This window comes from Coptis chinensis, chromosome 6, assembly GCF_015680905.1.
Source record: "Coptis chinensis isolate HL-2020 chromosome 6, ASM1568090v1, whole genome shotgun sequence".
Classification (NCBI taxonomy): domain Eukaryota; kingdom Viridiplantae; phylum Streptophyta; class Magnoliopsida; order Ranunculales; family Ranunculaceae; genus Coptis; species Coptis chinensis.
The window spans coordinates 26,509,178-26,535,149 of record NC_141461.1 but is presented as its reverse complement, the minus strand read 5'-3'; the positions used below and the strand labels follow the sequence as shown (position 1 = coordinate 26,535,149).

At 35.0% G+C, this 25,972-nt stretch overlaps 2 protein-coding genes and 1 long non-coding RNA gene across 4 annotated transcripts; 2 read left to right on the top strand and 1 right to left on the bottom strand.

The window, feature by feature from the left end:
* Positions 1-389: 389 nt before the first annotated feature.
* LOC147492357 (wax ester synthase/diacylglycerol acyltransferase 3-like) lies at positions 390-7,040 on the top strand. 2 transcript variants are annotated; one of them, XM_086566686.1, is made up of 5 exons: positions 390-863; positions 1,155-1,279; positions 2,375-2,719; positions 2,826-2,963; positions 6,652-7,040. In XM_086566686.1, the coding sequence occupies exons 1-5, from the start codon at positions 503-505 to the stop codon at positions 6,805-6,807; spliced, it is 1,125 nt and encodes a 374-aa protein (XP_086422812.1). In that variant the 5' UTR covers positions 390-502; the 3' UTR covers positions 6,808-7,040. The 2 variants fall into 2 exon arrangements, with proteins under 2 accessions (XP_086422812.1, XP_086422811.1); XM_086566685.1 differs by having other exon boundaries at positions 390-1,279.
* Positions 7,041-10,791: 3,751 nt separating this feature from the next.
* Positions 10,792-12,565, bottom strand: LOC147492356 (uncharacterized). The gene is made up of 3 exons (XR_015197579.1): positions 12,514-12,565; positions 12,098-12,414; positions 10,792-10,892 (listed from the first exon to the last, which is right to left on the bottom strand). It is a non-coding gene; the product is annotated as an uncharacterized LOC147492356 (long non-coding RNA).
* An 8,259-nt stretch (positions 12,566-20,824) lies between these two features.
* Positions 20,825-23,462, top strand: LOC147492355 (putative zinc transporter At3g08650). The gene is made up of 5 exons (XM_086567481.1): positions 20,825-20,891; positions 21,352-21,512; positions 21,673-21,756; positions 21,872-22,156; positions 23,364-23,462. The coding sequence occupies exons 2-5, from the start codon at positions 21,387-21,389 to the stop codon at positions 23,460-23,462; spliced, it is 594 nt and encodes a 197-aa protein (XP_086423607.1). The 5' UTR covers positions 20,825-20,891; positions 21,352-21,386.
* Positions 23,463-25,972: the final 2,510 nt, after the last annotated feature.

The following is a 25,972-nucleotide window of genomic DNA, read 5'->3' as shown; positions in this document are numbered from 1 at the left end:
TAAAAAAAATACAAAAAAACAATTAGTCCGTTTGACTTTTACGTATGTGGACATAACACGTAGTCTGCACCTCAGTGCGTTGGTTGACTATGTCTTAATCCTGTGTCAGCATAGAATTAGTCAAATAAATGAGTAACCGAACTTGAGAAAAAGACCAACATACAGTATCTAAGGGCTGGGTACACTCTTGGGACGAAGTACGGACACGGTTAAAAATGGGCTCAGACAAGAGTGTAAGTCTACTTGTGGTTCTGAGCGAAAACAGGGAACTGCAATTTCAAAGACTTCAATATGACCCAGTTTCCCATGTTAGTATGCACGTTACTATCTATATGAGTATGGAGGGATACATTGAGTCGGTGAAAATAATTTAATTCACCCCAACGACCATACTAATTATAACAGCAACAACAGGACTGATTGAATAAGTGATAAATAGCAAAACCCTTTCATGGAATTCATAACCTAATCAATAGAAATAGGAAGAGATAGGATAGTGGCAATGGCCTTCAACAAGCCTATACGAACACTAAAAGTAGAAGAAGAAGAGGAAACCTTATTGCCTATGAGCCCAACAGGACAATGTCTCAGTAATTCTACATTGTCTTTAACCATTTTGTGTGTTGTGGAGCTCGAGACATTATTCAATGAGTTCGAAACAGCTGAAATCATCCGTAACGTTTTTTTACCTCTCAATGCACGTTTTTCTTCGATTATTGTTGATATCGACGGAAAAGGTGCACCGGGGTGGAAGAAAGTTGACGTTAGAGTTGAAGATCATATTATTATACCTACATTTCCTACGGGTTTATCCAACTTGGAATACGACGAAAGATTAAGAGAATACATATCCAAAATTTCAGGTGAACGTCTTTCGTCGAACCAACCATTATGGGAAGTTCATGTAGTCAAGTATCCTAGTATGAATGGTGCAGGGTCTCTAGTGTTCAAGTTTAGCCATGCCCTTGGAGATGGATACTCTATAGTTAGTGTCATATTTAGTGCAATTGAAAGGGCTGATGATCCGTCTCTTCCACTAACTTTGCCTAACATGTCATTGAGTATTACTGGAGGGAAGAAAAGCTTATGGAATTATTTTATGATGTGTTTTAATACTGTTTCTGATCTCAGTTTTAGTGTATTGAAGGGTTCAGTTTTGGTAGATAGTAAGAGTGCAGTTAGATCAGGTATGGTTGGTGTGGAATTCGAGCCAATTGCTATCTCCTCCATTTCTATTTCTATGGAACGTCTAAATCTGGTCAAATCCGAAATTGGAGGGGTAAGTTCAATTCGACACAATGTTTACATAATTTCTGTTTCTAGGGTTGTATTTCACCTAGATTTTATTTTGCTGTTTGTGACATACTGAGAAAATATAGGATCCCAACAGAAGTGGTACAGTGAAGTTAAATGCTATTGACTTTCTTCTTTCTAGTACGTACTCTAATCCAGGGCTTTATGTTTGGAGCATGACCCCACCCTTCTTAGTTGGAGAGAAAACTGGATACTGCACCTGATATAAGTCATATAACTAACACATTAAAACTAATCTAACTAAGGGTGTGTTTGTTATGATGGAAACACTATGGAAAGAAAATGAAAGGAAAGGAAAGGAAAATAAGAGTGGTCCACCTTTTTCATAGTTTTTAAAGCGTTTGTTTACCTATGGAAAGAAAATGGGCTTTTCCATATGGAAAGAAACGGAAAAGGTTTTGTGTCTTTAGCTAACCCCTGAAAATTTTGTGGAAAGAAAAGGAAAGAAAATAGATAGATAGGGACTTACTACTAATACACCCATGACCCAACAATACAATTATTCCTTTCCATAGCTTTTGCAAACAAACATGATTATTCATTTATCCAGTTTTTACTTTTCTTTCCCTAGTTTACCAAACACATACCATTTAAAATTATTTCCTTTACATTCCATTCCATAGTGGACCATCCATTTTATTTCCTTTTCTTTCCTTTCCATGAGTTAAAATTTAACAAACACACCCTAAAAATCAAGAAGACTAAAAAAGTCACCAATCTAACCGATTTTTTCCTCCGCGAAGTATCCATCCATCTAACTGTCTAAATGAATGCGAAGATAAATGGCCCACTTCCAGAGTTTCAGTACGAAGATAAATGGCCCAAATGACCTTGGCAATCCAGCCCAATACTAAACTGGTGCTGAGAGAGCGGTCCATGCCGGCTAAGTTGTACTGTGGCCCAAAATTTTCTTTTTTCTTTCCAAAGTCCAAACGGCCAATTAATATTTGCTATGAATCTCTGATACATAATATTTCCTGCTCTTAAACTCAGAATGTGGTTCAATATACATGTTTGTACTTGTTGTTAATGAGGAGGACTAACACTTACATGTTTGTAGACTGTAAATGATGTTGTGACTGGTTTGATATACTACATAATTCACTTGTACATGCTGAGGAAGGGTGATACTTCTGGTGGGAAAAATATGAACTTACTAGTAATGTTCAACATGAGAATGCTAGGAGGGTATAAGAACATTGCTGAAATGATGAAGGCAAACATATGGGGCAATCGTGTGGCCTTTTTGCATGCACCAATACCAAATATTACTGGTGAAGAGAAAATTGATCCTCTATATTTCATCAACAAAGGAAAGGAAGTCATGGATAGAAAGAAGAATTCATTGTTTACTTTTCTCACAAATCCAATTATTAACGTGCTGAGGTGCCTCAAAGGACCAAAGGTGAGACACTTATCTTACGAATTCAGTTTCTTTCTTTAGCATTTTTCAGTGGCTTCAACTTGCTTTTCAGCAATATTATGTACTTAGATGTACTGGTGTTTTGCAGGGTGTTGCCGATTACGTGCATTCAAACTTTAAGAATACAACTACTACTGTGACAAGTTTGATTGGTCCAAAAGAAAAACTGGCTTTGGCTGGTCATCCTATTTCATCTTCCTATTTCATCGTTGCAGGGATACCTCAGGTAAAGCTTAAATTTCAGCAAGTTAAGTATACAACGAACACAGAAGATGCGATGAAATGATTTTTGTAGCTCGTCAAGGTTTGATTCTGAATCATTTAAAACCTTGTAGATTATTCTACTTCACCTCTAGACTCACCTATATATGTTCTTATCAATGTTACCATGGAACCTCCTCTGGAATCTAGATAGACATAAAAATTTGCCTCACTTGAACTTTGAGCGAGTAATTAAAGATGGTATTTGTTATTGAGAGACCCATATTGTGTTTGGCAGACTCCAACAAAAAAAACAATTATTACAAGTGTGCTATTGGTCCCAAAAATCCAAAAAAAATAATAATATATATTATAAGTGTGCCATTGGTCCCAAAAAATTGAATTCGAAAACCCCAAGTTTAAACGACCCGGCTAAGCCGTTCATTGTACAAACCCAACGATGTAACCACACCGTTTGAGACTTAGTCCAAACAATGTGGTCACATCGTTGGGGACTCAGTCCAAACGGTGTGGCCACACCGTTTGAGACTTAGTCCAAACAATGTGGTCACATCGTTGGGGACTCAGTCCAAACAGTGTGGCCACACCGTTTGAGATTTGAACTTTGAAAAAAAATATAAAGTTCTGTTTTTTAGCGTTTGAGACTTAGTCCAACCGGTGTGGTTAATACCGGTCGAAAAGAAAAACAAAACTTTATATTTTTGAAAGTTCAAATCTAACGGCAATGGTCACACCGTTTGAACTAAAATCTCAACGATATGATTATCCAACGATATGGCCACACCGTTTGGACTAAGTCTCAAATGATGTAGCCACATCGTTTGGGATTTGAACTTTGAAAAAATATAAAATTCTGTTTTTTGGCCTCTTGACCGGTGTGGCACACCGTTTGGACTAAGTCTCAAACGATGTGGCGAAGCCGTTTGGACTGAGTCTCCAACGATGTAGCCACACCGTTTGGATAGTTGGGTTTGCGAATTCAATTTTTGGTGACCAATGGTACACTTGTAATATTTGTTTTTTTTAGACTTTTTAAGACCAATAGCACATTTGTTATAATTGTTTTTTTTTAAGTTTGCCCAAGACAATATGGGTCCGTGAGTTATAGGATCCAAGATTTGAGGCGATTGCATACTAGCGGGTCAAAATTAATACTGATACTTTAATTGTTTCTTTTTAATTTTTTATTGCTTGGTTTTGCTTTTCATAACCACACTTGATCCGATTACCAACCTTTCGATCTTGATAGTCAACCACTCTACCAACCCCAAATCCCCAATCCATGGGGTCGTGGTAATCAAGGCCCAAAATTTCGATATCGGTTAATATATCGGTGTACCCAAAAATCGAGATATATCGGATATATCGGATATCTCGGTTCTTTTGGTGACCAGTCCAAAGTTTCTAAAATATCGGATATCTCACCGATATATCTCGGATATCTTGGATCTCTTGCCGATATATCTCGAATATATAGGATATTTCGGAAATTTCAATATTAAATTATTAACAATTGGTCAAAAAGTCAACCGATATATATCGATTATCTCGGAAATATCGATTATCTCGGCGATATAAACTTTCATATCGGAAATTCCGATATATCTCGGAAAAAAAGGGGTTCAATATTCGGTGGATATATCTCGGAAAAATCGATATCGGTGTACCAATTTACCGAGATATATCGGCGAGATATCGGATATCTCGGCGATATTTTGGGCCCTGGTGGTAATAATATTGATACAATTAGCGATGGACCCAGAAACTTTTTCAAGGGTATTCAACCGTGCGATAATTGAAAATCCTTTAGTATCTTAAATATGACATTAATATAAATTCCAATAAAGTATTGACGTATATAAAGTGAAAGAGAATGATAAACGGGGCTTTTGCTCCTCTTCTGGCTAAGTGGCTGTATATCAGTAAGTGTTCTACAAAACGCTAGGGGTAGTCGGAAGGAAGGAGGCCTAAATTGGCTTCAGGCGAAGGCCTAAAGCGAAATTTAAGCGTTAAGCGTTTTTTCTCCCGATAATATATATATAGTAATACACACCTATACTATAAGAAATGAAGAAAATTATTTACCATAATTCAAAAAATAAACATAAACAAAAATATTTATTACAAAAATGCGTAATAGTTGAAGAATATCGACTTCATATAAAAACATACTCTTTGTTATAATGACATATAATTTACATTAGACTTTAGTCTTTTAAATTTATTCAAATTTTAAGTCTACACACGGGTCTTTAATTTTCGACATTTAATCATTCAAAAAAAAAAAAATTGACTGGACTGCCTAGATCCGCCTAGTTTGTCCACCGATTTTTTAAACTACTTGGGCCTAGGCGAGTCGGTTGGGCACCCCCTAGCACTTAGAGACCACCTAGACCAATTTTTAGAACAGTAATATCAGTGTATGCAAAAAATGGGCCTCAACCCCTTAGTTTAGATCCGGGTTCATGTAAACTCCTCTATTCGGCCCATATCATAAAACCTTCCTATTATCCATGCGTTATAACATAACCCCCCTGTTTTTCAGATTGGGAAAGAAATCACGTATGTTTATCATTTTATGATATTTTTCTCTTTCTCTTTTACCCTTTGAAGAAAAACCCCATTTGCATTCCTTGTCTTTCTCCTTCAACTTGTTTTGATTTCTTTGGATTCTCTTTCAATCAAGTTCGATATCGTTAGATTTTGAGAAATTAGGTTTGGAAAAAAAGAAATCTTTTTCAATAATGAATAAATCAAGTTTAACAATAAAGAAACATGAGTTCATAAAGAATAAACAATGAAAAATCACTCTCTTTTTCATTTCCATTGATTGTTGTGAATCTTTGTATTTGTTTTATTGATTTTTCTTTCTTCTTCCTAATTTGAATAAATTAGGTTCCTGTGACTGTAAATTTGTTTTTGAATAAAAATTTAAATATGCAAATTTATTTTTACTTATTGATTTTTCTCAGCAGATCCCGTGACTCTATGTAAATATGACTATGCAAATTTAACTTTACATATGTAAATTGATTTTTACATACAAATGTCACTATGCAAAATTTAATTTACATATGTAAATTGATTTTTACATGTCAATGTCACTGTGCAAATTTAAATTTACATAAGAATTTTCAAATCTCAGATCTGGTTTTGAGTGGAAGAAAAAAAAAATCAAATCTTGATATTGCTTCTCAAATTTGATTTGTTTGGTTGGAGAACAATAAATTTCAGGATAAATTGATTGAGAGAAAGAAAATAATAATTTCGTATTTGAAAAGAACAAAAGGAGATAAAGTGAGAAAGGAAAAAGAAAAAGGGTAGTGGTCTTAGGGGCATTTTCGTCTGTTTCAAAGAGGGAGGTTACGTGAGTTTGTTTACATACAGGGAGTTTTAATAGACCGGTTTTCTGAGTAGGGAGATTAAACCCAAAACCTATCAGTAGATGTAACATTTTCTATTAAGTGAAGGTAATACATATATCAAGTAAGGTGGCTTTTCTGGTTTGTTACTTGCTAAATGTATACCCGATTTTTCCCTGCTGTTGCCTTCTAATCCTACCGAATTGGGCTTGGACATAACATTTTGACCAGACGAATCTGACTAACACCTCACATACTAAGTTTAATGGACGGGGCAAATGAAAATGTTGTAATTTACATGCTTATGTTTTGTAATGGTTTTGGATGCAGAGTCTCGTTTTTACTGTAGCATCATGCATGGGGCAACTGAGGCTAGTGGCAACAACGCAAAAAAATTTCATTGACTCCCAACCTTTTGCCGCTTGCATGAGGGAAGCCTTTGAAAATATTTTCGATGCAGCATGTGATCATGGAAGAAATCCATGAAGGTGTATTCTTATTGAAATTCCTGGTTTTGTGCTCTATTGCTACAAGGACACGCCATCCAGGTTCCATTTGCTTAAGAACAATAATTATAACTGCAATTTGATCAAGCTATTGTTGTCATTTGCAATAATTAAAAGCGCATCATGAATTAGGTTTGAACTTAATTACGTGTTTTGATTAATAATTTGTGTGGAATTGAAATGAAATTCTATGGAGTTTGTATTTTGCCGCCATAGTGTCGTGGACAGCTGAATGAATAATACCGGGTGATAATTGTACAAGAGAATTGCTAGCGTCCTGCCCCTCTACCGGGGTAGGACCATTCTAACCCGCAAGAAGACAAGAAAAAGTACCAGACCACTTAATCAACCAGTTTCTCGTTCATTGAGAAAAAACTTGTTCTCATCTTCTCTAAGTTTCAAACCATACAACACCGCCAAGTTGCAAACCACTACAACCACCGGCGACCACACCAAATTTACTTGTAAATCAGTTAAGATTATTTATCTAAATCTTCTTCTTGGCTTTGGCCAATAATTAACGATGATAATTTAGACCCAATGAAGCAACCCATGTTGAAATTCAAAAGTTTCATTTTATTTTTTTTCTGCAAATTCGACCCAAAGATCCAAAATAACATCTAAATGATTCCATGCCAATATTAAAGTTTTTAAAAAAGGAAAAAAAAATGGAAAAAGAGAGAGAGAGAGAGAGCTCCTGATAGCATTATTTCTAAATGAATGGGTTATACATACACAACTCTAGATACTATTCATCCATTATTGACTCCATTACAGCCTACTCCATCAGTTTCGCCTTCTAAAAAATCTTGATTGGCAATTGATGGCTGGTTTTTGGCGTAAAGAGTTTTTACTTCATGTTTTTATTATCCTGTTTTATTTCAAAACCATGTAGAGTCCAACCGGCCAAACAATTGTGAAGTTAGTGATTTCTGTCTTTTAGTGGGTTAGGATGGTCCTACCCCGGTAGAGGGGCAGGACGCTAGCAATTCTCATTGTACAATCAGGAGATATCTATCCAAGCACAAAGACAAAGCCGGCCCCAAAAGGTTTTGGAAAAACTACTACGTTACATGAGAATCAATATAAAATTTTGTAAAACTACAAGTCTACAACGCTCCGCCCTCCAAAAAAAATTCAAAAGAACGTACTAGACTATTAGTCCGTGCCTCCAATGGTCACTAGTTTGATTCTCTTCAAGTCCACTGGCGAGGCAATACCCGATCAGACCTGCAATTAGTTGAGGTGCATGTAAGCGGGCCTAAACCATGGACCAAAATATCGCCGATATATCAGATATATATCGGTATTTTGGTACACCGACATCGATATTTCCGACATATATCCACCGAATATAGAATTCTTTTTTTTTCCGATATATATCGGAATTTCCGATATGAAACTTTATATCGCCGATATAATTGATATTTCTGATATAATCGATATATATCGGTTGACTTTTTGACCATTTTAAAATATAAATCCGATATTTCCAATATATTTCCGATATATATCCGATATTTCCGATATTTTAAATAGTTTGGACTGGTTACCAAAAAAATGAATATATCCGAAATATCCGATATATCCAATATATATCGGTTTTTAGGTACAATCGATATATTCATCGATATCGATATTTTGGGCCTTGGCCTAAACACCCGATTAGCTAAAAAAAAAAAAAATACTAGTACGTGCCCTCTCACATACTCTCGCTCCCTCAAATGATTATGAAAAGAAGTGCTCCACCCATACATCACTTAAAATTTAGGTGGTTTTGGCTCAATGAGCTCAACGTTTGGATTGTGTCCGAGTTGACATTTCAATTCATACCAAATCATATATCTGTGGTGCTTCAGTAAAAGCGGAAATGGCACCAAAGCCCAATTACAATGCAATTATATTTGCATTTATGCATACGTGTGCGTTATTCTTATTTTTCTTCTGCTATTTTTGTTTTCCCTTTTTATTTCGCGTTGGAAAGACCTAAGGATATGTGCTACCATTCTGGATCTAGTAGCTAAAGACAGTAGACACCAATCATCACCAATTGTAAAATGTTGTTATATATTGTCACCAAATACATCCCAATCAACTGTGCAATTATGCATACATGTTCCTTATGCTTCTTTTGTTTTCTCTCATTATTTCTGAAAGTACAGTATAAATGAATATTGGAAAAACCAGATTCTACCATTCTTGTAGACAGTAACCATCAAGTGTACAAAGTAGTTAATCGCGCCCATTAGATGTTAAATGACCAAACAATCCGACTAACAATCTAGCATGCATTTACAATTTAGTAATTTACCATGCATGCATTAGGAGTTTTCTAAATGCACAATATAGTTTGCATTGCAAGTCTGGGTAGCAAACTAAGCTTTGATGATGTGGAAGTATAGTACAGGTTAAAAACAAAGCCAAGTAACGCAGCATGACCATAGTTTTATATTAAATGACCAAGGCAATTGCATAAAATAAGCTAACTATGTATTAGGAGTCGACTACATATTTACTTTTGCCTTCATAGGTTTTAAGTGCACAATATGATTTGCATTTGCTATTACAAGTTTGTTAAGCGGAATGACGCTGCTAGCTACGTGGTTGCAACCAACTTAATACTATTTGTTGAGATTATAATCTCATATCCGGTGTCTAAACACTACTAAAAAAATGACTTGTGATGACGGCTTTTAGCCGTCATGAAACAGGTTTAATGACATTTTTTCGTTTAAAAAACAACCGTCATTATAGAGCCCGTCATAAAAGTTAACAAAAAACGTCATAAAGTTGATGACGGTTCTAGAGAAGCTGACATCAAAACTCGAACTTAATATGACAAAAATTCATTTATAAACGTCATAACTGGATCCTTTTGCATGACATGTTTTACTTAACCGTCATAGTTTATTAGAAAAAGTGACAAGAACTAAACCTTCATTTATGACTGTTTTTATTTAAGCGTCACCTTGAGAAATAAAAACGACAAGAAATTAACACTAAAAACAACTATCAAGAATTAGTATGCCACACGACAGTTCTTTGGAAACCGTCATAACTCTTTTTTTTCCTGTAAATCTAAAAATTCCTGTAAACCAATACATTCCGACACCACCAATACATTCAGATACTTGACAGCTAGAGTCCATTACGGAAACAAGAATCATACTTTTATTACCAACATAAATCATTCCAAGAACTTGATCATATTACATGATTTATTCACGCAGAAAAAAAAAAAAAAAAACTCAAACACTTGATTCAAAATCAAGTCTCATAATCCAACAACAATACAATTTACATAACCCATCCAACAAATTACTAATCAACCGATCCATCTCAAGCAAACTTAATTGAGCTACCGTGTTATCTCACTTCTAACCTAAAAAACAATATAAAGAAAAATGTATTAGTTTCACTACTAAAAAAAGGACATTTGATGACAGCTTTTAGCTGTCATGAAATATGTATAATGACACTTTCTAATTGAAAAAATAGTCGTCATTACTGGGGGTGTCATAAAAAGTCTACTAAAACCGTCATAAACTCCAAGACAGTTTTAGTGGAAGTGTTAAGAAAAATCAATTTTTAATGTCAAAAATTACCTCAAAAACCATCATAAGATGGAAAGTATTTATGACGGTTATCATAAAGCAGTCAAAAGTTAGTGGTAAAAAGCATCAAGATATAGCTTGGCTTATGACTTGTATGACAAAAACGTCATGAAAATTTCTTGATTTTTCAAAAAAAAAAAAATTAAAAAAAATTATTATTACCAAATTTATCATATAATCAATTTACCAGGAATTGCATTGCAAATAATTTAAACCAAAACATGACATAAAACTTTTCCATTTCTGAATTTATCAATAGCATAACAGTAAAAAAATGACTAAAATTCAATTACATTTGTCCACATGTATATATCCTAAATAAAAGTACATCTTTGAACTAAAAAAATAGAGCTTTCCATAGTCTTACTAACTAAAAAGAAGTTTTCCACCATTTGACTCTTTCAATCGAATCTAAATAAGCTTTCCACGGCCCTGACTCTTTCAACCGAATCTAAAACAAACAAAGTTAGGAACAAATGGGTTAGTTTGTTTTTTATAAGAAAAAAAGAGTAACCAATTAATCAATTATATAATATGTAGAATAAGTAAAAAAACCTGAAAAAATAATTGAAAAATCATTAATGCAAATAATGCTACCATGCATGGTAATTAACCCTTAAAAAGCAATGTTGACGACAAACTATTTGATCATCTTCACTTAAAATTGCACTATTGCAGATTGGTTATCCCATTCCTTGGAATTTGGAATACAGTTTAAGGAAACAAATGCCTAAATGTGTTTCTAAACATGGAATCCGTTCTTATGCCTAGCGGGAACTACTTCTGAACTGAATATGCAAAATGGAATGGACAGCTCACCCTAAAGGTAATGAGAGCAGATCACAATTTTAATTTTTTTGCTAACTATGTTCCAACTTGCACTGGATGAAAAAACAAAGTAAATTTACAAGGATCTAAGTGCAAGAATAAATAGCACCAAGTGTGTAAGTGTGTAGTAACTTACTTAAACATGAGATAAACACTCATGGGGCCCTCCACTTTATAAAGCACAATGTCCTTATGTTAACATGTGTAGCACATATATTTTATTTATATACTTTAGTATAAGGGGTCTTCGATCTGTGGTCTTGGACTATTGGCAAAAGGCACCACTAGAACAAAATAAGAAGTTAAATGGAGTTCAGGAAAAAGGATCATAAACTTTCAGAAACCAAGTTAACTACTTTACATCTTTATCACTTACATTATTTACTACCATTTGTATACATAGCCAACAAACATAAACTATATATATCCTAGTCTACTACACAAGATCACATATCAAAATTGCAATCGATTATTTTTTTACACTATTATTAGTTTAACCACAGTACCATAAATAAGAGTCACAAAAGTCAAGTTGCATACGAATAAATGGCTCTTAATGCAATACTATAAAATTTGAATCCACTACAGAATCTGGAATGCATCCTTAACTTAAGCAGACCCCATAAAGACCACTTTAACTATCTAAGATCAGTGCAGCACATTCGGAAAAACAAGAAAAGATCGGACTTCAGACGTACTTGTGGTCAAATCAAGCAAGCAGTACTTAAGGCATATGATAAACCAATCAAAGTATAGCATGGATAATTAAGTGCAACAACTCAGCCATATGCAACAAAAGGAAGACCACACATGAAAAAAAAAACTTACTAATCACAAAATGATTGAAGCGGGTTGTTTTTCACAAAACGTTCTCACTTGATATTTCTTGGTCGACCCCTTTTTCCAAGACTTACATCAGGAGGATTCTGACTTGGGGACAGAGAAGCAACCTTTACTGATCCATCATGAGATGCATTCTTGGTAGACTGAGAAAATGCTTCCCCCTTCTTGGGAGAATCACTACCAAGGACAGAAACATTATGCATCTCAGTGTCACCATTGCTTGTGATTAACTTTGCAGATTTTTCTGAAAGTGCATCGCCTACACTAGGAATAGCAACATCACTCTCCAGATTTTCAGTACCCTGGCCAACAAATAAGATAAACGTGTGATTCGATATATCTGATCAAACGATGTATATTTGGGGTTCCAAGAACATATAATTTTCAATAAAAATAACTACCTGCGTTGCCTTATCAGAATTAGTTTTCTTTTGCGAACTTCTATCAGTAGCCTGAAGCACGCCAAAGCATTGAGTCAGAAATATCAAAACAGTCGCCTACTATATTGTACTTGTTGTTTACGCAATGTGACAAAAATAAGGCAGTAGGTAAATGTGCAACATACTCTAGAGTCTAGACCTAGTAAGCGTGCTTCTCAAATAGCAAGAACCCCATCTAGCCTTTTATCAAACATCTAATATGCAAAGAACATAACCCCCACATCCACAAAACATTTCGAACAACTACTACAGAGAATCAAAATCACAGTAGCTGATTTAAGCATGTACAAATACAATGCAACAAAACATTTTATTTGAAACTAGAAACAAAACATTTTATGTGAAACTAGATTTTCAATAAAAAAGACCAACTATTTCTGATAAAAAACTTCCAAAAAAACAAACCTTTTTAGATCGAAATGTTAAGTAACAGGATTGCAAAGATGAAGAGACGAAAATAAAAGTACCCACATGGTTACCATAAGTTCAGCAAATATCGAATTTTTCTTCTCAAAATGTGCAGCACAAATCTTCTCCCATGACTTTCAAAACAAGTCCAGTGGTTAAGCGAACTCCCAGTGGCTTAGGAAGCGGTTTCGAACATTGAAGAGAAAAGAAAAAGATACGGTAGAGGAAGCTTATCCAGGGTTTCGAGAGACTAGCAGAGGCAAGGGACTAAAATTGGTTTCAAGAAGAGAGGTCACAGTGCATGGGAATTCTATTCTTTTATGCACTTTTGTGTTTTATCTTTTCTTTTTGGTGAGACTGTGGAGAGGCTTGACCGCTTGACTCCCAAAAGCAAATAACTTCGGCGGGTTCAAACCCCTACCGACGGTTAACCTAAACTGTGTCATAAATTTCTTGAAGCTTTTCTCAGTGAAGTCATAAATTTCTAAAGCCGTCATAACAAAGAAGTCAACTTGACGGTTTTAGAAAATTTGTCATAAAATCATCATATTTTCTTGACACTTCTATCATACCCGACACAATCTTACATAGTTGTCATAATAATTTCACTAGGAAACTTATCTTGACGGTTTTTAACAAAGCCGTCAAGATAGAAAGAAAAACAACTGTCATAATATGTCCTTTTTTTAGTAGTGTTTGTTTAATAAGTAAACTAAAAATATAATCATATAACGACTTCTACACAGTATTAAAAAAATACACAAACAATGTGTTAGCACACTAAGTCAATAACTACTAAACGAAAGAGATACAATCAACTATGACAGAGAACCATATTGGTTAAGCCCCAAATAACATACACTATTGTAGGATATAGCTGATCTGTATATATATCTACCACAAGTACACAAATAACTCTTTAGCTAATAGACAATGGAAAGAACATAAGAAATCAGTCCTAAATTCGAAATGTATGGTGGAAAATCTTCAGACTAAGCTTCATATACAACCCCCAAAAATCTATCAAACATAAAAGATATATAAAATGGTGCACATACCTATGCCGAGATAAATTTCTCGATGTACTCGATAAACTCCAAACGAATTTCAATAAAATCCGCGCTTGTATATGTCCTAGTGTTAGCCATCTCCATTAGCTACATAAGTCAACAAAGAAATTACAATCATCTCTGTTCTTTTTATATACTTGCAATTAGTATGAGAAATATCAGTTCTTAGGATACCAATTGCAGCTGCAAGCTTTAATCCTTCAAGGGTAAACTGAAATTGAACATTTCTTCTTTGGAAAGAAGAACATATTATCTTGATAAAAAAATATTATCCATACGCATCTTTAAAATCTAAAAAGTATAAATGGATTGTTTCTTTAATGCAATCACAGAAATTTCTAATATTCTTATAGTAACTGTTGATCCGCCTTTACGTTAAGAGTCTGCCACTACAGGCCTTACATGCACTACATAAAATATTAGCGACTACATTTCTTTATTAAGCGCTCAGATTAACAAAGGGCTACATCAATGGAACAAATAATCAGCTAACAAGCAATGGAGAATTTAATTAAGATAACTAGCTCAGTGATGTTCTCAAACTCGCATAAAATAGAGCTCAACGGTTATTGGTAATGGCAATGTTATAAATAGCTACAGACAGATACTCTCCCTTTTGTAAATTCAATGTGCAAGTGTAGACACAACAATGTGTCAGCATTTTTCTGACAAAGATGATCATCCAAACCTAACGTAGATGCTTAAGCAAAACACGACTATTATCTTTTCCCCTCATCAATAAAAAGAATTTATTATATTTAGAAAAGGAATTCAAACATCTTATACAGCAAGGGGTGTGAAATTTATACTCAATTACATCATTTATACATTAATCCAAAAGGAGATTAATAACTGAGTCGGTAAGGAAAGTGACGACTGACACTTGTCAATTTAAGGAGAGAAATCAGTTTAAATGATAATTACGTTAAAAAATAGATTGTATTAATGACGGGTACTTGTTCAGTTGTTGTTAAAAATAAAATCATCCTATGAAGTAAATCTTTGTAACTTTCAATTGTCATATGCACATATTAGTACAATTAGATTAGATCTAGGAACTGGGGGACTCGGCTGTAATTACTAAAGTAACCCAATCAGGTGAATAACATAGGACTGCCTTAATAATAGAAACTCATGAAGTAGCAGCTGAACGGGTTAAACTTGTGATATCACAGTTAGTTTCCAAAGTGCTCCCCACGATGTTATCCAATCAAGCCACCATATCAAACACAGTTAAACTTCGAGGTTCTTGTAAAGCTAAAAAATTAAGCACATTCTATGTAATAAAAGTGTTTACTGCGGTAAGGATGTAATCACACTCCACAAACATCGCGTTTTGTGGGAAACTCCTCTTGATGAAAGACCCATACTCACTACTAGCCCTTACGGGATGTTATGGACAGCTATGGCGAGTCACTAAGAGACCTTGAGAAAAACCTTTGGAGCCAGCAAAGGAGACTCCAACACCAGATCCCTCACCAAAAGAATGGAAGGTCATTATTCCAATAACAAGGATGACTTTATTTGCATCAGCACCCTTTATGTCCAACATGCTCACTTCCCCATATTGTTCAAGGAACTGTAAAAAGCCAGTAACAGTGGTTTCTTATCGGTCGGAAAAAACACATGTGAAGACAAAATTATGAATGGCGAAATAAATTCCTCAATCGTAATTGTATGTTTGAAGAACACACCATCAAGATTATGCGTGATTGAGCGCCACCTGAGGAAAGAAATCCTTCTACTGGATTTTTACCTCGGAGAAGATTGTTTAATGTCTATAATGACACACAAATGGTTAGAAACTGTGGCGACCAATATATTGGGTGTGGAAACGTAACTAATATCACAACTCAAGGTTTAATATTTAATGATTCAGAAATAAGATATATATATATATATATAAAAATAATAATATAAAGAGATGATTACCTTCTTACAAAGCCAAATGAAAGCACCACTAGCTAGAATCCCAATGACAACCCGGTTGCCACTACCATGATCGACCTCCTGCACAAGGTCAAAGCTAGCAGCCGGCATTACCCCAACAGCCATTCCATTGCAAATTCCGGCCCATTCATGGATCAAGCTCTACAAAGAAGAATGGGAGAGCTCCTAAGCCAGTTGGAGCAGCCATTGCCAAAGTAAACCATGCAATTGTAGACGCTGAGACTCTAGTAATCCCAGTATTACTGTCATGGTGCAACCTAGTGAAGACGTCTTGAGAAGTGTTAAAGGCATTCTGAAGACCAGTGCCGTCTATGAAGTTATTTGTGAGGGGCAGTCCTTATATTTTCCTTAAGTTGTAGTTGGGCATCTGCTATGAGTGACGCGTGACGACAGAAAAGATGAGGATTTGTTGAAAATGCAAACCCATTTTTTTCATCTCTTAAATTTCACATGATTTAGGATAAACAGTAGTTGAAGGATCCCCTTATGTTTTACGCAAAGTAGCGTTAAAATCCAATCCATCAGTAAAAGATAAAACACAAATCCCTACCTAATCTTCATTCATCAGCTAAATATTATGAGTTAGAAAAAAGGAATTACCGGAGTCGTCGATCGATTGTCTTTTTTCTTCTCTTATTTATATATATTATTTAGAGAGAAGAAGGAATCCATCTACAAATACCGGTTTGGATTTTTACTTTATTTCGTCAACGACCCTGGATTCATATTTTTCTTCACTGTCGTAAGTACATGGGCCATGTGATGGACATTGGACAACAACTTCAAAGGCCGGAATGAAAAATATAAAGCTCAACCAAACCAAGTATGTGTGCCTGCCTGAAACTCTGAAAGCAATTGTTAGGGGGTTTAAGCTCTGGGCAGGAATTGTTAGAGAGAGGAAGATAGTAACCACTCAACCTTCCCTAATGGTAAAATTTAAACCCCACACCAGAATTGAACAAGGGGATATAAACCACTCCAGTTTACTATGAGGAGTAGACGAGGGTTTAACATGCTTCTTTCCCACTCTATTTTTCCCATCTTCTTCAAAACTACTTTCAACAATTCATTTAAATATTCCTGACTTAAAAGCACCACCACCAACGATCTTTCCGACCCTTGTTTTGAAGCCCAGGAGCCTCCTCCTGTTTCCGCACAAGACTTTGCGTTTCTTTCATCCATAGAGATTTCTTTCTAATAAGACTATTGTCGAGAATGATTTGGTATGAACAATTCTAAAGGCAACAAACTATATTCACGTACCTTGTGAAGAATACTGCTGCTGATGTCCAGTAGCCTTCCTCGGAGTTGCAACACCAATGCGCAGTGGCCTACTAGAACAGAACTGCCCATTCATTTCATCAATAGCTCGCGACTTTTCATTATCATCACCAAACCTGACAAACCCATGCCATAACCTTTTGAACGACCAGTGTTTGCATCAATAACAACTTTTGCCCCTTTTACAGCAAAAGTTCAAAATTTTCATACAAGCCTCCCTGAGTTTACAAAAGTTCACATTTTTCACATTGAGCTTCGGTAACACATTGCAAGCAACAGTTTTCTCACCAAATCACACTAACAATGGAGTCAAATTTAATTAAAAACCTTAATAGAAAACCAGTTTTTAAAAAGAGAGAGAGAGATAGACTTACTGATGGTGTGGTGGTGAGGACTGAGGAGAGAGAGGGAGATTGGTGTGGCAGGAGGGGACTGAGAGAGTAAAGATGGAGTGCGGCAGGATAAGTTTTTTTTTTATAAGTGGGGAGTCTATTGACAGTTCAATTCTTAGTGAGGAGTCTATTGATTTTGGTATTCCTTTTTTCGGTTTAGTTGTCGACAGTTTAATTGAAATCCAAAATTGACCAAAGCTAGTGCCCAAAAAATTGTGAGAATGTTGACGGTTTATTCTATTGCTAATTTGACTGTTTTAAGAAATACTATTATATTTTCTTGACACTTGTGTCATACACGATATAATATTGTAACAGTTGTTATAAAATTATTATATTTTCTTGACGCTTGTGTCATATACGACATAATGTTGCAACAACCATCATAAATTTATTATATTTTCTTGACGCTTGTGTCATACACGACATAATGTTGCAACAGCTGTCATAAATTTATTATAATTTCTTGACATTTGTGTCATACACGACATAATATTGCAACAGCCGTCATAAATTTATTATAATTTTATGACGTTTGTGTCATACACGACATAATATTGCAATAGCCGTCATAAAAATATTACTAAAACACCTATCTTGACGGTTTTTAACAAAGCCGTCTAGATAGATAAAAAACAAGCGTCATAATATGTCATTTTTTTAGTAGTGTCAAAAAAGGATACTAAGAGTCAATTTGACTTCTCCCCACGCACTAAATTCCGGGAGTGAATTTGTTTTAAGAAAACTTATTCCTATAGTCCACTACAAAATTTGCATCTCGAGTATTTATCTTAATTTTTGTGGTAGAGTCCTCATTTAGTTAGATTTCTAAATTGGAAATAATAAAAGAGAATAGAAAATCCCACATTATATGCTAAAATCTCCATATTCTATGGCGCCTTTCAAACTTATTCTCCACTTAATTAAAGACATTTTAAACACATATTAACCGATTTTCTCTCCTTCTCAAGGTCTCTCTCACACACCCGCCCTTTCAAATTTCATTATTTTACTCATTAAGTTCTTAACCATTTGTCCATTGATCATCTCAAACTCGCAAATTGGTATATATTATTTTTGTATTTCAATTGAAATCAATCTACTATTCACTCTTGTATGTGAAATTGAGGGTTTTCATTTTTAATATGAATCTATTAATTTATTATTTGCTTTTTTTTTGTCAATTTTCTAAGAAAAAAAAAAGCCTCACATGGCTCGTCGCGCTAAGGCCACATCTAGGCTTGAGCGCCCTAAATACTACATAATGAAATAGGAAGGAGGTAGGTGTTTACAATTATGTACGGATAGGAGGTATTACTAAATAGTGAGAAAATATAGAGAAAAAAAAACACTACTCGAAATTGGGAGGAGGTTATGAGAAGTCCAATTATCTTATGGTATTGAATATTTGTGCATCAAACCTAAACACAAATTGTTGACAAGTGGAGAGGCTCCAGGATATATATATTTGATTGTAAGGCTTTCACTACTAAAAAAATGACATATTATGACGCTTGTTTTTTTATCTATCTAGACGGCTTTGTTAAAAACCGTCAAGATAGGTGTTTTAGTAATATTTTTATGACGGCTATTGCAATATTATGTCGTGTATGACACAAGCGTCATAAAATTATAATAAATTTATGACGGCTGTTGCAATATTATATCGTGTATGACACAAACGTCAAGAAATTATAATAAATTTATGACAGCTGTTGCAACATTATGTCGTGTATGACACAAGCGTCAAGAAAATATAATAAATTTATGATGGTTGTTGCAACATTATGTCGTATATGACACAAGCGTCAAGAAAATATAATAATTTTATAACAACTGTTACAATATTATATCGTGTATGACACAAGTGTCAAGAAAATATAATAGTATTTCTTAAAACAGTCAAATTAGCAATAGAATAAACCGTCCAACATTCTCACATTTTTTTTTGGGCACTAGCTTTGGTCAATTTTGGATTTCAATTAAACTGTCGACAACTAAACCGAAAAAAGGAATACCAAAATCAATAGACTCCTCACTAAGAATTGAACTGTCAATAGACTCCCCACTTATAAAAAAAAAAAACTTATCCTGCCGCACTCCATCTTTACTCTCTCAGTCCCCTCTGCGCACCACCAATCTCCCTCTCTCTCCTCACCACCACCACACCATCAGGAAGTCTATCTCTCTCTCTCTCTCTCTCTTTTTAAAAACTGGTTTTCTATTAAGGTTTTTAATTAAATTTGACTCCATTGTTAGTGTGATTTGGTGAGAAAACTGTTGCTTGCAATGTGTTACCGAAGCTCAATGTGAAAAATGTGAACTTTTGTAAACTCAGGGAGGCTTGTATGAAAATTTTGAACTTTTGCTGTAAAAGGGGCAAAAGTTGTTATTGATGCAAACACTGGTCGTTCAAAAGGTTATGGGTTTGTCGGGGTTTGGTGATGATAATGAAAAGTCGCTGAGCTATTGATGAAATGAATGGGCAGTTACGTTTCTAGTAGGCCACCGCAAGCATTGGTGTTGCAACTCGAGGAAGGCTCTTGGACATCGCCAGCAGTATTCTTCACAAGGTAATGCGTGAATATAGTTTGTTGCCTTTAGAATTGTTCATACCAAATCATTCTCGAAAAATAGTCTTATTAGAAAGAAATCTCTATGGATGAAAGAAACGCAAAGTCTTGTGCGGAAACAGGAGGAGGCTCCGGGCTTCAAAACAAGGGTCGGAAAGATCGTTGGTGGTGGTGCTTTTAAGTCGGGGAATATTTAAATGAATTGTTGAAAGTAGTTTTGAAGAAGATGGGAAAAATAGAGTGGGAAAGAAGCATGTTAAACCCTAAATGCGCTCCTCATAGTAAACTGGAGTGGTTTATATCCCTTGTTCAATTTCGGTGTGGGGTTTAAATTTTACCATTAGGGAAGGTTGAGTGGTTACTATCTTCCTCTCTCTAACAATTCCTGCCCAGAGCTTAAACCCCCTAACAATTGCTTTCAGAGTCAGGCAGGCACACATACTTGGTTTGGTTGAGCTTTATATTTTTCATTCCGGCCTTTGAAGTTGTTGTCCAATGTCCATCACATGGCCCATGTACTTACGACAGTGAAGAAAAATATGAATCCAGGGTCGTTGACGAAATAAAGTAAAAATCCAAACCGGTATTTGTAGATGGATTCCTTCTTCTCTCTAAATAATATATATAAATAAGAGAAGAAAAAAGACAATCGATCGACGACTCCGGTAATTCCTTTTTTCTAACTCATAATATTTAGCTGATGAATGAAGATTAGGTAGGGATTTGTGTTTTATCTTTTACTGATGGATTGGATTTTAACGTTACTTTGCAGAAACATAAGGGGATCCTTCAACTACTGTTTATCCTAAATCATGTGAAATTTAAGAGATGAAAAAAATGGGTTTGCATTTTCAACAAATCCTCATCTTTTCTGCCGTCACGCGTCACTCATAGCAGATGCCCAACTACAACTTAAGGAAAATATAAGGACTGCCCCTCGCAAATAACTTCATAGACGGCACTGGTCTTCAGAATGCCTTTAACACTTCTCAAGACGTCTTCACTAGGTTGCACCATGACATGAGTAGAATTTGGGATTACTAGAGTCTCGGTTCTACAATTGCATGGTTTACTTTGGCAATGGCAGCTGCAACCGGCTTAGGAGCTCTCCCTTCTTCTTTCTAGAGCTTGATCCGCAATGGGCCGGAATTTGCAATGGAATGGCTGTTGGGGTAATGCTGGCTGCTAGCTTTGACCTTGTGCAGGAGGGTCAGGATCATGGTAGTGGCAACTGGGTTGTCATTGGGATTCTAGCTAGTGGTGCTTTCATTTGGCTTTGTAAGAAGGTAATCATCTCTTATTATTCTTTTATATATATATATATATATATATATATATCTTATTTCTGAATCATTAAATATTAAACTTTGAGTTGTGATATTAGTTACGTTTCCACACCCAATATATTAGTCGCCACAGTTTCTAACCATTTGTGTGTCATTATAGACATTAGACAATCTTCTCCGAGGTAAAAATCCAGTAGAAGGATTTCTTTCCTCAGGTGGCGCTCAATCACGCATAATCTTGATGGTGTGTTCTTCAAACATACAATTACGATTGAGGAATTTATTTCGCCATTCATAATTTTGTCTTCACATGTGTTTTTTCCGACCGATAAGAAACCACTGTTACTGGCTTTTTACAGTTCCTTGAACAATATGGGGAAGTGAGCATGTTGGACATAAAGGGTGCTGATGCAAATAAAGTCATCCTTGTTATTGGAATAATGACCTTCCATTCTTTTGGTGAGGGATCTGGTGTTGGAGTCTCCTTTGCTGGCTCCAAAGGTTTTTCTCAAGGTCTCTTAGTGACTCTGGCCATAGCTGTCCATAACATCCCAGAAGGGCTAGTAGTGAGTATGGGTCTTTCATCAAGAGGAGTTTCCCCACAAAACGCGATGCTGTGGAGTGTGATTACATCCTTACCGCAGGTAAACACTTTTATTACATAGAATGTGCTTAATTTTTTAGCTTTACAAGAACCTCGAGTTTAACTGTGTTGATATGGTGGCTTGATTGGATAACATCGTGGGGAGCACTTTGGAAACTAACTGTGATATCACAAGTTTAACCCGTTCAGCTGCTACTTCATGAGTTTCTATTATTAAGGCAGTCCTATGTTATTCACCTGATTGGGTTACTTTAGTAATTACAGCCGAGTCCCCCAGTTCCTAGATCTAATCTAATTGTACTAATGTGTGCATATGACAATTGAAAGTTACAAAGATTTACTTCATAGGATGATTTTATTTTTAACAACAACTGAACAAGTACCGTCATTAATACAATCTATTTTTTAACGTAATTATCATTTAAACTGGTTTCTCTCCTTAAATTGACAAGTGTCAGTCGTCACTTTCCTTATCGACTCAGTTATTAATCTCCTTTTGGATTAATGTATAAATGATGTAATTGAGTATAAATTTCACACCCCTTGCTGTATAAGATGTTTGAATTCCTTTTCTAAATATAATAAATTCTTTTTATTGATGAGGGGAAAAGATAATAGTCGTGTTTTGCTTAAGCATCTACGTTAGGCTTGGATGATCATCTTTGTCAGAAAAATGCTGACACATTGTTGTGTCTACACTTGCACATTGAATTTACAAAAGGGAGAGTATCCGTTCAGAGCTATTTATAACATTGCCATTACCAATAACCGTTGAGCTCTATTTTATGCGAGTTTGAGAACATCACCGAGCTAGTTATCTTAATTAAATTCTCCATTGCTTGTTAGCTGATTATTTGTTCCATTGATGTAGCCCTTTGTTAATCTGGGCTTTAATAAAGAAATATAGTCGCTAATATTTTATGTAGTGCATGTAAGGCCTGTAGTGGCGGACTCTTAACGTAAAAAGCGGATCAACAGTTACTATAAGAATATTAGAAATTTCTGTGATTGCATTAAAGAAACAATCCATTTATACTTTTTAGATTTTAAAGATCATTATGGATAATATTTTTTTATCAAGATAATATGTTCTTCTTTCCAAAGAAGAAATGTTCAATTTCAGTTTACCCTTGAAGGATTAAAGCTTGCAGCTGAAATTGGTATCCTAAGAACTGATATTTCTCATACTAATTGCAAGTATATAAAAAGAACAGAGATGATTGTAATTTCTTTGTTGACTTATGTAGCTAATGGAGATGGCTAACACTAGGACATATACAAGCGCGGATTTTATTGAAATTCGTTTGGAGTTTATCGAGTACATCGAGAAATTTATCTCGGCATAGGTATGTGCACCATTTTATATATCTTTTATGTTTGATAGATTTTTGGGGGTTGTATATGAAGCTTAGTCTGAAGATTTTCCACCATACATTTCGAATTTAGGACTGATTTCTTATGTTCTTTCCATAATCTATTAGCTAAAGAGTTATTTGTGTACTTGTGGTAGATATATATACAGATCAGCTATATCCTACAATAGTGTATGTTATTTGGGGCTTAACCAATATGATTCTCTGTCATAGTTGATTGTATCTCTTTCGTTTAGTAGTTATTGACTTAGTGTGCTAACACATTGTTTGTGTATTTTTTTAATACTGTGTAGAAGTCGTTATATGATTATATTTTTAGTTTACTTATTAAACAAACTAATACATTTTTCTTTATATTGTTTTTTAGGTTAGAAGTGAGATAACACGGTAGCTCAATTAAGTTTGCTTGAGATGGATCGGTTGATTAGCAATTTGTTGGATGGGTTATGTAAATTGTATTGTTGTTGGATTATGAGACTTGATTTTGAATCAAGTTTGTTTTTTTTTTTTTTGTCTGTGAATAAATCATGTAATATGAACAAGTTCTTGGAATGATTTATGTTGGTAATAAAAGTATGATTCTTGTTTCCGTAATGGACTCTAGCTGTCAAGTATCTGAATGTATTGGTGGTGTCGGAATGTATTGGTTTACAGGAATTTTTAGATTTACAGAAAAAAAAAGAGTTATGACGGCTTCCAAAGAACTGTCGTGTGGCATACTAATTCTTGACAGTTGTTTTTAGTGTTAATTTCTTGACGCTTTTATTTCTCAAGGTGACGCTTAAATAAAAACAGTCATAAATGAAGGTTTAGTTCTTGTCACTTTTTCTAATAAACTATGACGGTTAAGTAAAACATGTCATGCAAAAGGATCCAGTTATGACGTTTATAAATGAATTTTTGTCATATTAAGTTCGAGCTTTGATGTCAGCTTCTCCAGAACCGTCATCAACTTTATGACGTTTTTTGTTAACTTTTATGACGGGCTCTATAATGACGGTTGTTTTTTAAACGAAAAAATGCCATTAAACCTGTTTCATGATGGCTAAAAGCCGTCATCACAAGTCATTTTTTTAGTAGTGTGAGTTCTTTTTCTTCAAAACATACGGTAATACCAAACATATGTAAGGATAAATAAGGGAATTTTGAAGCCTTCTAAATTTGCCTCAAGCGGCCACCTAAGTGGCTAATGGATGAGGCAGCACTGGTAGTAATAATACCTCCCCACATAATATAATAGTAAGCACCTCCATCCTATTTCATTATTTAGTCATATAGCCCTGCACTATTGTAAGGCATCTCTCATTCCTATTTATTCAAACAAAAACTTTATTTGCAAAATAATAACAGATTGATTCAAACAAAAACGTCAAATACAGTTTTTATTTTGCTGATTCTTGATCATACTGTTAATACGGCAGCTTGACATGGATCTAAAAAGAATATGGATAAGGTGAAAACATTCTTGAAAGAAATGAGACGATAGAAATAAACTGATTTCATTGACTTGACTATACAATGAACTTACATGAATCTATTTATACTCTACAACATTAGAGAGAGAATTAGAGACGCTAACAGAATAACAGAATCAGTTATAACTAATACACTAGCATAACAGAAATTAGTTATAGTCTTTGTTGACTTATTTGCTGACTAGACTGCTGACTAGATACTTGATCATTCTCCTTAATATACCCCCTCAAGCTGAAGGGAGATGGTTGGATTGAAAGCTTGATCTTGAGTGTATTGAATCTGATTGCAGAAAGACCTTTTGTAAAGATATCTGCCACTTGATCTTGAGTGCAGAGATAGTTGACATTTATCAGTTTAGCTTGAACCAGTTCTTGTATGTAGTGGTAGTCGACTTCCACATGTTTTGTCCTAGCATGAAAAATAGGATTTCTTGTGAGAGAAATGGCGCTGATGTTATCACAATGTATCAGTGGAGGTTTATGCAGTGTGTATTGAATGTCCTTTAAGAGTTTGCAAATCCATGAAATGTCAGCTGCAGTATGAGCAAGTGCTCTATATTCTGCCTCCGTAGAAGATCTAGCAATGGTCTGTTGTTTCTTTGCACACCAGCTGATTAAATTTGAGCCAAAGTAGACACAGTATCCTGTAGTAGATCTTCTATCTATATGACATCTTGCCCAATCTGAGTCAGAGAAAGCTGTAATGTTCTGTGAACCTTTCTTGTAAATAATACCTTCTGATATAGTTCCCTTCAAATATCTAAGGATCCTTTTTACAACAATTAAATGTTGTACCCTTGGAGCATGCATATGTTGACATACATTATTAACAGCAAATGATATGTCAGGCCTTGTCCATGTCAGGTATTGTAAAGAGCCAACCAATGTCCTGTATTCTGATGGATCACTAAGGAGAGGAGTGGTTAAGTCAAGTTTTGTACTTGCTGAAGGAGAAGAGATTGGTTTGGTATTTGTCATTTTGGCTTTCTTGAGTATGTCATATATGTA